This window comes from Tachysurus fulvidraco, chromosome 10, assembly GCF_022655615.1.
Source record: "Tachysurus fulvidraco isolate hzauxx_2018 chromosome 10, HZAU_PFXX_2.0, whole genome shotgun sequence".
In the NCBI taxonomy this organism is placed as follows: domain Eukaryota; kingdom Metazoa; phylum Chordata; class Actinopteri; order Siluriformes; family Bagridae; genus Tachysurus; species Tachysurus fulvidraco.
In genome coordinates this window covers 5,165,911-5,178,034 of record NC_062527.1, presented here as the reverse complement: position 1 = coordinate 5,178,034, position 12,124 = coordinate 5,165,911, and the positions used below count along the sequence as shown (strand labels likewise).

The window sequence follows — 12,124 nt, the reverse complement described above, 5'->3', positions numbered from 1 at the left end:
ACTGATTCTAATTCGTCAGAATCAGGATCAGAATTAAAGTCAGAATCAGAATTTATTTTAGAGTCAAAAGCTCAGTGTACAATACAGTAGAGACAAAACAGACAATACAACAGTGACGATACAACAGAGACAATACAACAGAGACTATAGAGACAATACAAATAAGGTAAGGATAAAAAAATGTACATATCTAAATACAAATAGACAAAACAATTGAAAAATAAATAAATTGTATATACAGCTATAGAAGATAGAATGGAATAGAATAAAATGAGATGCAGGGATGTAGTGAAATAGAGGAGATAACAAATAAATGTTAATAAAGATTGTGGTTGTACTGGTATTTTTGGGCTCTGTAGCGGTAGGCAACGGGAACAGCAATAATCCATCAGCCACAAAGGTTACACTTACCAGGGTTGTGTTTGCTCATTCAAAATCGCTGATTGATGTGTGTGTTTGTGTGTTTTTTGGGTTTTGAAGAACATTACTCCTGGAAAAGCGAAAGTAAGAAGCTTTAACATGCCACCAGACAGCAGCTTAACCAATGGAAGACAAGAAAATAAGAAATATAAAGTTCAACATGTAAGTGCAATTTTCAGAGACACTATAAAGCCAACAGTTTGTGGACTCCTGACAATCGCACCCATATGTAGTTATTCCCAAATGTGTAAAACTTAAAAGAAAAGGCGTGTAGTTATAAGAAAAAGTTATGCAAGCGCAGACCTGCTGAAGAACCCTGGAAAATATCAGAAATTTAATCAGTGCCCTCTTGTCTCCTCCTAGCACCCTGGCACTGCGTCATTTGGGATGTCCGTGTTCAACCTGGGCAACACCATCATGGGCAGTGGAATTCTCGGCTTATCCTATGCCATGGCCCACACAGGCATTATACAGTTTGTGTGAGTATGCTGGTACTGAATGTATTTACTTACAGTATAGTTCTCATGGCTACGAAGCATCACCGATCAAACACTGAACAAAACTCTTGGAACAAAAAAAGCATATAGAATCATTTTAGATCACTCATCTCATTTCTCACTCACTCATTTTCTACTGCTTTATCCGAACTACCTCGGGTCACGGGGAGCCTGTGCCTATCTCAGGCGTCATCGGGCATCAAGGCAGGATACAACCTGGACGGAGTGCCAACCCATCGCAGGGCACACACACACACACTCTCATTCACTCACGCATTCACACACACTACGGACAATTTTCCAGAGATGCCAACTAACCTACCATGCATGTCTTTGGACTGGGGGAGGAAACCGGAGTACCCGGAGGAAACCCCCGAGGCACGGGGAGAACATGCAAACTCCGCACACACAAGGCGGAGGTGGGAATCGAACCCCGACCCTGGAGGTGTGAGGTGAACGTGCTACCCACTAAGCCACCGTGCCCCCCCATTTTAGATCAGCGTTAGAATAAATAATTCTCCTTTTTCTGTATGTCATGTTCCTTTCGACTGAGGTTTGCCCCAGTTTCAGGGATAATCTGCACTCTGTATATACTGTGTGCTTACAAACAGACATGATCTGTGAACGTGTGAATGCTAACTATCAGTGAGATACTCACAGACGGGCCAACAGGCCTTGCAGCAAGCACATGAATACCTTTGCAGTCAGGCTACAAGTTACATAAAGCGTGTCAGAGTATTTTAGGTATTTTGTATGCTATGCTTCCACATGCTTTTGTTTTTAAACAGGACTACAGTGTAACTAGGTTCATAAATGGAAACAGTTCACTTCCCCAATTTTAAGGTCAGATCCTTACCTGTTTTAAGTATAAATACAGGATCACAGTACACGCCTGATATCTAATCAGACCTCATGTTACGTTAGGTGAAGCACATTTAAATTATAGGAACAACATGGTTCGAGACAGTACTTCAGTTGTAGGGCAGGTTAGGGAACTTTTTCTTTATCTGTTACCATCGATGCGTAAACACAATGCCTTAACATGCCTGCTTAGCAGACTTCCTGGAAATATTGAATTGTCTGAATTTTAACTGATGTGACCTAAATGACAACGGAAAACAGCTTTTTTTTAGCACATCATGAATGCTGAGGGAAATGAGTATGGATAATAATGGCTGGTTTTTCTCTCTGTTCACTTTGTCAGAATCCTGCTAACAGCTGTGTGTATATTTTCCCTCTACTCTGTACATCTGCTGCTTAAGACCGCAAATGTAGGAGGTTAGCACCATTTCTTCTTCACCAAAATGTATATATTATATCCCATGTGAATTTGGTGGCAGATTTTGATTCTGCAAAATCCTTCCTTCTCCAGGTCATATGGTCTATGAGAAGTTGGGCTACAAGGCTTTCGGCTTGCTTGGAAAGCTTGCAGCAACGTTCTCCATCACCCTGCTGAACTTTGGAGGTAAGATGACAATTTATGCAGGATTCAAACACTCAAACCGCTTTTGGGATGATTAGCAGGTTTTTTGTGGGTTTGTTCCATGAAACATACATCTCTCCTTCCATTCCAGCCATGGCCAGCTACCTCTACATTGTGAAGTACGAATTACCAATAGTCATCAAAGCTTTCACCGGGGATGAAGGGTGAGATACTCTGTCAGTTAGTTTGTCCTTATTCTTTGAGAGGTTTCTTCATGTGTGCATGTTTAAATTCGCTGCATGTCACTTGCAGTGTCTGCTTGTTTAAGAGTCTTTTCGTGAGGTAAAGTGTTTCATTGTAGTGTCGGCTAGGACGAGATGTATTTTGAGTGCCAATCAAAGGGGTCTTTATAGACTGCCTCGTACCACACAGAGCTTGCAATGAACATTATTTTCTGACAAATAATACTTGCAGGGTAGATTTTATCCTGTGTAATAATAATAATAATAATAATAATAATAATAATAATAATAATAATAATAATAATAATAATAATAATGTATTGGCACCCTCAGTGTTAAAACTCATTCATTTTTTCTCCTTTTCTTAGGGCTTGGTACACCAACGGAGACTACTTGGTTTTGCTTGTTACTGTCATCATTATTTTGCCGCTTTCACTGCTTAAAAATCTGGGTGAGTTTCTTTCTAACAAAAAGAACAAGAAGAGTAAAAGAAGTCCAGATCTGGGGTTAAGCTAGATAGAAAGAAACTAATTTTGTTTTCATCTTCACCACAGGATACCTCGGCTACACAAGCAGCTTCTCGTTGTTGTGCATGGTCTTCTTCCTAATTGTGGTAAGCAAATGTGATGTTATTCTTCACTTTCCACCACAGCAGCCTACAGACTGTTACAGCGCAGTGATTAAAGACATCCCCTTTTTAGGTAATCTATAAGAAGTTCTACATTCCCTGCCCGTTATCCAGTAACTTCAACTCGACATTAAGCAACACCACGGCCACAGACTATAATGAGGACTCTTGTGAACCCAAATACTTTGTCTACAACTCAAAGGTACAGACATAGAAGTTTCACCCTCCTTAGAGAGTGTGTACAGTGTGATTTAAATGGTGTGTGACTACCATTTTTATTCTCCTGTCTTCAGACTGTGTATGCCGTGCCCATTCTCACCTTTGCCTTCGTGTGCCACCCGGCTATTCTGCCCTTGTACGATGAGCTGATAGAGTAAGTGCTATTTTCTGTTGTTGGCATTTTAAAGTCCGGTTAGAAGACAATAATATGTCTGGGAACGGTTAAAAGCTTTAGCATCATCTCATGAAGTCTTTTTCCACAGTCGTTCTCGTAAAAAGATGCAGAATGTGGCTAATGTGTCTTTCATTGCCATGTACATCATGTATCTGCTCGCTGCTCTGTTTGGATACCTGACCTTCTATGGTAAGCACTCGATGTCTCATCTGAAAATAAAACCACTTTCATGTTTTTTCTTTTGGAACAGCAGTGTTAGGACGGAGACAGATTGTCCAATAAAGAAAAAAACTTGTTTGTATTTTTTAGACACGGTCGAGCCTGAACTTTTACACACGTATGCGAAGGTGTACAAATTGGATGTGGTGCTGCTGATTGTACGTCTGGCTGTTCTGACTGCTGTCACTCTCACTGTCCCCGTCGTCCTCTTTCCTGTGAGTATATCTGTTTATGATCACATACTATGGCGTAGAGCTAAATCTTAATAACAGTAGCATGTTGTTTGTAAATACGAAATCCGCAAAATCTTATAATCTTTTTCTTTGACATGTCAGATTCGCACCTCATTTAATCAATTGTTGGGCGCCACTAACAACTTCAGCTGGATCCGCCATATCAGCATCCCGGTGCTTTTGTTGATTGCAGCCAACGTGCTTGTCATCTTCGTACCAAGCATTAGGGATATCTTTGGATTCATTGGTAGGTCGACAATCACAGCACAACGAATTCTAGTGACAGTCTCAATGGCAAAAATGACATTGTCATGGTTCTTTTGTTTTTATTTTAGGTGCTTCTGCTGCCGCTATGCTGATCTTCATCCTGCCGTCTGCCTTCTACATCAAGCTGGTGAAGAAGGAGCCCTTGAAATCTGTGCAGAAGATTGGGGTAAGAATTTTTTGGCATATTACTCTGAATTGCTTTTTGAAATGGCTTCAGATATCCTGAGAGCTGAGGGTTTAGAAAATCTAATTAAATAAAATGGAAAAAAAAAGTCAAGTCCTTCTTCTGTGTGTCCTGCAGGCAATCCTGTTTCTGTGCAGTGGCATCATTGTCATGATTGGTAGCCTGATTCTGATCATCCTGGACTGGGTCAACAGTTCTGCTGCCCCGTAGAGTTAAGGAGATGGTCACTAAGATGCAGCGTGAATGGCATGTAGGATGGACATGTAGCTGCTTTAATCTTTATTTTGTTGCCATGAGAAGTTTTTATACTGCTATATAATGTATATTATCTCTCTCTCTCTCTCTCTCTCTCTCTCTATATATATATATATATATATACATATATATATAGATATATATATATATATATATCTAGATAGATATATAAATAGATATATATGTTTCATTGAATCATGTAATATTGTATTGGTATTACTGTTTAATAAACAATAAACAATTGGGTTTTTGTTTCTTTGCTTGCTCATTGACTGAAGTTTTTTTTTGTGCTTTTATGACCATTGAACCATTAAAACAGTGGTTTAACCTCCTGGTAGATCACTTCAGCCTGGAAATCTATAAATCTATAAAATGAACCATAAATCTTTGTAGGACATCTTGTCATGTTTCTTCTAGTACATCAAGAACTGTTTTGTCTTTCCACACCTACTCTTGATAAAATATTAATTCATGTAACTTGTTAATGGTTTGTGCCAGCATGTCTTGTCTTTTATTTTCTTTCTCTTCCTAGTTTGAAGTTGTTGTGGTTTTCGTTTCTCTCGCTCTATCTCCAGGCTCTTGCTGAATTAAAAAATAGTGTTGAAATATGAAGAATAAATAAATTGTAAATGGTATTAATAACGGTATAATTTAATACAGCTAAAGACTTCTTAAAGTAAGCTTACTGTATGCTGCTGTTCACATTTTAACCCCTTAGCACCTGATTGAAAAACAGCCTGCTAGGACTGAACACCTCCCTCTGCAACTGGATCCCGGACTTCCTGACTGGGAGACCTTAGCCAGTCCGGATCAGGAACAGCATCTCCAGCACCACCACACTGAGTGCTGGAGCCCCCCGGGGCTGCGTCCTCAGCCCTCTGCTGTTCACCTTGGTTGGTTGCAGCCTCCGTGAAGATGTTCCAGTCAGTGCATTCAAAGCAATCCTGAAGAGCAGAGGTAGCTCCTGCTGGCCAGGATTTCACCTGCTTCAGAACCAGTTTAGTGCATCTAACAAGTGGTCTGTATGCTGGAATTAGCATTGTGAATTGTGGTAGCCGAGATGGGGGCGGAGCTCCGCACGATACGCGCTGGGAATGTTTGGGTAAACAAGACCCATCGTGTTTTCCCGCCTCGTTGCAAAGTCCACATACTGATGGAATTTAGTGAGCACTGACTTGAGATTTGCATGATTGAAATCTCTGGTGATGATAAACTGTCAGTTTGAACATTCTACAGATTGCTAATAACCCCATAGAGTTCACATAGCGCCTCTTTAGCAGTAGCGCTGGGGGGAATGTAAACTCAGACAATGAAAACTGTGGTGAATTCCCGTGGTAAATTAAATGGCCTGCATCTAACAGTCACAAATTCCACTAGTGATGACCAGTAACTAGAAACAAGCACAGAGTTCTTTCACCATTCCGGGTTGACGTAAACACACACCACCACCGCGAGCCTTACCGCACAGAGCTGCATTTCTGTCAGGCCCTCACAATCAGGCTGTGTAACAGTTTCTTTCCACAAGCCATCAGACTCCTCAATAACTGTACTGAACTGTACCGAGCGCAATACACAGACACACACACAAACACACACACACACACACACACACACAATCAACTGTATGGACTGCAATGACCCACACCAAATACACACTCTTCCAATTTACATTCATGTCTACAGCACCATCATATCAAACTGTTTACATGCTGTTTTTGCACACACATTTTGCGTTTTGCACATGCTGTCTTTAACATTTCAGTCAATTGCTGTTTTGCACAATACATTACATTACCTCATGTAACTGCTGCTATAATACTAATGTGTTCATTCCAGTATTTCTGCACATGCAATATTGACTGAACATACAGGTTTACCACTGGTCGGTGTTGTTTTTGTGTATTGTCTTTTGTGTAATGCCTTTTTGTCTTTTGTCTTGCACTATTGTGATGCACTTTATGTGTCTAGGACTACTCACTTAAGTCCCTAGCTCTGTCTTTGTTTTATGTAGCACCATGGTCCTGGATATATGTCTCATTTCACTGTTTACTGCATATTGAAGTCTTGAAGTCTTGGAGACGTACCCTGTCTTTCCACAATTTCAGAAGTTCACATTTCTCATTTTATGCAATGTACAGTCATCCTCTATTATCTTTATGTTATGTTAATGTGTGTTATACAATGTGTGTTATAATATATATAACATTTCTTTTTAAATATTTGTCAGTACTCTTTGATCGTTTATTCTTAATTATTATTATTTATTTTTTTAACTTCATTTAAATTCCTTACTCCTTATCTACCAAAATATGTCTAAATCCTTGGTCTCAAAAAAAAAAAAAAGAAAAGAAAAGTGTGCTTTTCTCATAATTTGCTGAAATAGAATTAAATAAAGACATCTCTGCATTTCAATTAAATACTTATTTCATAAAAACATGTAAATAAATAAAAAAAAGTAAATACATTACCAAATGCAATCCTTTATGCACACAGCATAAAATATCACAGCAAGTGAAGATATATTCAATGAAGGAAAAGCTAATATTTCTTATTATAAGATATTTAATGCAACATATTAAAACATATTGATTCATTTCAAGCATAATTTTCTATTGACAGATAATTTACCTTTTTTAAATAAAGTAATAAAAAAAACCTGAAAATAGACTTGACATTTCTAATAGCTAAATTAAAACAAGGTGCTGTCTAGAAGAATTTAGGTGTAGTCTGGATGATGAGGTGTGGTTTGAATTGATATTGAGCAACTTTTATATAAATTATTAGGATTGGTTGGGTTCTTGGCCAGAAGAGGTAAGCATGTTGACATGTTTTTTTTCCATTTGACGTCGCAATAGTCGTCACAGCGATTTACATAAACAAATCAGACTAGAAGGGAGGAGTTTAAGCTGCTTTACACCAACAGTTTTGAACAATGGCTGAAAAGGCACAGGCTTCATTTGAGCTGACAGACATCTGTATCTGTAGACGTCAACCACAGTAGCAGCACTTCATGAAGTGTCAGGAGGTTCCAAGAACTTAATCTTCATTTCCGGTGTTTTGGTGTGGTTGAGTTGTGGAGTGAGACAGACTATCCTTCTGATATATACTGCATCTGCAGTTACACCCTTAAATATCTCCCCTTATTTAAATGTACAGAGGGTTGAATATAAAACAGTGCTCACATCTATGTTTAGTGTTTCCTCTTTCTCTGGAAACTAAAACCACTTACACATAAACATCTTTCTTTTTTCTGTTATTAACCAATAGATCTTCTCAACGTTTAACGAGGTCAGAATAAGCGCTGATGTAATTAAACCTGCTTCTGGAATCAGCAGAATGGTATTTAGGGGGAAAAGGAAGGTCTATAGTGCTTCTTTGAAACAGAAACAATAATAAAACCAATTGTCAAGCTTAAATGTGTAAGTGTGTTGTGTTTTGTGGTCTGAGGGACATTTAAGTCATTTAATTGTAAAAGCCAAATCATAATAATGCCAGAATGAAGTTTTCAGAATACTGTTTTTAGTATTTCTAGACAAAAGAAATGTTTCCCCCTTGTGTGTGTGTGTGTGTGTGTGTGTGTGTGTGTGTGTGTGTGTGTGTGTGTGTGTGTGTGTGTGTGTGTGTGTGTGTGTGTGTGTGTGTGTGTGTGTGTGTGTGTGTGTGTGTGTGTGTGTGTGTGTGTGTGTGTGTGTGTGTGTTTATCGTGGGTTTCATTTGACTGGAGAAAAGCAGCCCCTGCTGGTGAGTACAAGGCTACAAAAGTCAAGACAAAACAACCAAAGGTTGGACATTTGTTAGAAAATATGATTTGCACATAATCCAAGTACTGAAATGAAGAAAAGTGAATTTAGGTATAATGTACCTACTAATTATGGAAGATGAGGTAGCTCAGTGGTTGGTCTGATACAGTAGTTAAGTAACTAACCTTAACTCTCAACTGCTTATTTGTATAAAAATTAGATAAGACACGTATGCTGCTCTGGATAAGGATGTCTGCCAAATGCTGTAAATGTAATTATTAAAATCTTCAAGAAACTAATTATACACTGTATGTGTTACCTATACCTGTATCTTTTTTAAACAGAACAATATATTTTAGCTTCTAATATTATATTATATTATATTATATTATATTATATTATATTATATTATATTATATTATATTATATTGGAAATAATCTAATATTTTGTGTTACTTATTTTTTATACTGACAGTATTTTCCTTTTGCACATCTGTGATTAACAAAGGTATTCCTTCAGAAATTGAAGAATGGGATTTGTTGTGGAAAATCAATTGACTGTCCAGGAAGCTTGTGCCCTTCATTATGACACAATGATGTATCTCTTTCTGTGATATTTACTTTCTTGTTGCAAGTTAAAGTCATGCCACAGGGTCTTATGTAAGTTTCTAGCCTATGAGCCAGGTTTGGGGAAATGCGAGGCTGCATTCCAGCTGATCCATTTAGGTGTTCTGGTTTCTGATGGTGCCAGCTACACTTAATAATAATAATAATAATAATAATAATAATAATAATAATAATAATAATAATAATAATAATAATAAACAACTTTATTTTCTATAGGGCCTTTAAAAGTAGCTTCTCAATGCGCCTTACATAAAAGATGGCATTAAAAGATACACATAACAGTACAGGCACTAAAACTAACCATACAAAAATAAAAAGCCTATAAATAACAAAGTAATCACATAAAAGCTAAAACCCTAAAAAAGTACGTTTTAAGGTGGGATTTAAAAACACCCAGGGATTCTGCATTCCTAATCTCAGGGCAGGGAATTCCATAATTTGGGAGCCAAATAAGAAAAATCCCGATCACCCATAGTTTTTAACTGTGTTGTTTGGACAGCGTAGAGCACATTTTAACAGCTCACACAAATATCGAGGGGCCAAATTATTCAAGGCCTTATAAGTGAGCATGAGAATTTCAAAATCAATTATGAAAACTAACAGGAAGCCAGTGCAATTTTTCCAGGATCGGTGTAATGTGCTCCCTTGCACTGGTCCTAGTCAGAATTCTAGCAGCTGAATTTTGTACCAACTGTAATTTACTTAGGGTAGCTTTAGGAACTCGAGCCAGCAAAGCATTACAGTAATCAAGACACGAAAAGGCAAAAGGTTTGATTAACTTTCAACATGGGACATAATTTGGTAATGATTCTGAGATGAAAAAATTATGCTTTGGCAGTGTTACGAACATGATGGTCAAATGTTAAATTGGCATCAAATATCACCCCCAAATTTTTTAGTTTAGTTAGGAATTGTAAAGCTGAGCCATCCACACTTAAGGTTATGGACTCTGCTTTATGCAACTGATGAGGTGAACCAATAAGAATCACTTCAGAGACAGTAGACAAAGATAGACTTGGTACCATGCATAAACCAGACTGGTGAAAGTAAGGAGTATCTCAATGGTTAAGGTGTTGAACTACTGCTTGGAAGGATATGAGTTTGAATCAAAGGTTTTCCGAGCTGCTGCTGCTGGGCCCTTGTGCAAGGCCCTTACGTTGTATAAATAAGATAAATGTACGACGCTCTAGAAAAGGGTGTCTGCCGAATGTCGTAAATTTAATGAAGATCATCCTGGTGTCTGGTCAAATGGTGGCCAGGGGTGAATCAGTTGAATAGTTCAACAGTTTTAGATTGGTGTGATTGCTCAAAAGTGAGCAATGAACTCTTAAAGAATTACCTGTATGGAATGCATGGGGCAAGAACTCAACAGGATGTAATTCAACATTCATCTGGTATTTTTTCACAATGCACTTTAACTAAAGCATGTGATGCAAATAAAAGGTGTGGTTCAGTAGACAAGTTTATAAAAACTTTCCCGTGCTCTTCATACAGGTTTCTATGGACAGTGTTGTGCAAAACACATTCAGATTGACATTCAGTTGTATGCTGCTCAACAGCAGTTGTTTCATTTCATCTCATTTCATTTTCATTTCATCTCATCTGCTCTATGTTTGTTTGTTTTTTTAATGGTGGCAGTGTTTGCAACCTGTGAACAGTACATGCAAGCTGGTTGGTCTGTTTCTCTAATATAGTCAATGCTAAAGCAGCACGCACACCACTGGTGTTCATGCATCGCTTCCATAGAACTTGGATATTAGATCATTGGGCATGAAGTATGTGGAATCACTGCAAAAAAAAGTCTTCATAACTAGAAAATGAAGAAATTGTATTGGGTTCCTGGGTAGGATTTCCGAATTTAAGACCAAACTTTAACGAAATGAAGCGTATATCATATGTTTCTTCAAATCCTTTTTAAAACAGGTGGAAGCACTTGAACACCACCAACAAAAAAAAGCACAGGGATATTTTTTTCCGGACTTTGCAAACTTTTTGTGCAATTGCTGTAGCGTATTTGAATAAGAAAAATCAGACCATTGTCTTCAATGTCCACACAGTTTCCTATTCTTTGTGTTTACTCATTGTAAAGATTGATAGCAGTGGGCAGGAATGACTTCTTGTACCTTTCTCTATTACAGCAAAAATACGGTAGTCTTCTGTACAAAGCAACACTGTTTGGCCAGTATGGCATAGAAGGTGTGTTTAAAGATTTTCATTGTCCTCTCATTTTTGTCCACCAACTTTCCTCAGGAAAGTAAGTCTTGAAGACTACCTTGCTGTTCGCCTTCCAATCTACACTGTTTTTGAGGTGGACATTGAGGTAGTTGTAATCGTTAACCGCTATACCCTCTACCTTTATGAAGATAAATGAAGATGAAGATGCGTGTGAAGATGCTTATGAAGATGGGCTGGGCTACCATCTTCTTCCTCCAGAAGTCTTAAAAACATTAAGTAGCAGTTTATTTTTCTCGCACCACTTCAAAACTCGGTCTAATAACATCCTGTACTCTGCCTTCTGCCCATCCTTAATACACCCTACAACCACAGAGCCATCAGAGAATTTATAGACTAGATCAGTGTGTTTCATGACTCAGTGCTGTAAAAAAAATATATATATATAATAATAATGTTTGAAGTGCTACTACCCAGTCTAACGAACTGGGGCCTGACATAAATGAATTTAATTACAGATTATTTGGAGGCACACTTAACAGTTGATTGGAAATAAAGATTAACTGATTTATTTAATCAGCTAATAAATACGTTCTTAACGTTCTGACGGAAAAAAAATAATCTTCTTGTAATTTATGATATAAAAAGACTTAATAAAAACAAAATAATGTGCAAAACCAATTTGTATGCTGTCCATTTGACTGACCAAAAGCTAATCACCACCTGCAAACCCGTATACACAAACTGTCAAGGAGGACTTGAAGGCAGCATAAAGCCACATTCATGACCAAGTGAGATCTGGAAAGTTTCCGACTTCCCAGTT

The 12,124-nt window shown here is 37.9% G+C and overlaps 1 protein-coding gene across 1 annotated transcript; it reads left to right on the top strand.

Annotated features, from left to right (window-relative positions):
* Window positions 1-9: 9 nt before the first annotated feature.
* Window positions 10-4,878, top strand: LOC113653977 (sodium-coupled neutral amino acid transporter 2-like). Its single transcript, XM_047819600.1, has 15 exons — window positions 10-166; window positions 481-582; window positions 784-899; window positions 2,122-2,195; window positions 2,290-2,382; window positions 2,492-2,564; window positions 2,951-3,033; window positions 3,137-3,195; window positions 3,284-3,412; window positions 3,504-3,583; window positions 3,693-3,793; window positions 3,914-4,038; window positions 4,159-4,303; window positions 4,392-4,489; window positions 4,625-4,878. Exons 2-15 carry the CDS (start codon window positions 520-522, stop codon window positions 4,715-4,717), a joined length of 1,332 nt encoding a protein of 443 aa, XP_047675556.1. The 5' UTR covers window positions 10-166; window positions 481-519; the 3' UTR covers window positions 4,718-4,878.
* The last annotated feature ends 7,246 nt before the right edge of the window (window positions 4,879-12,124 follow it).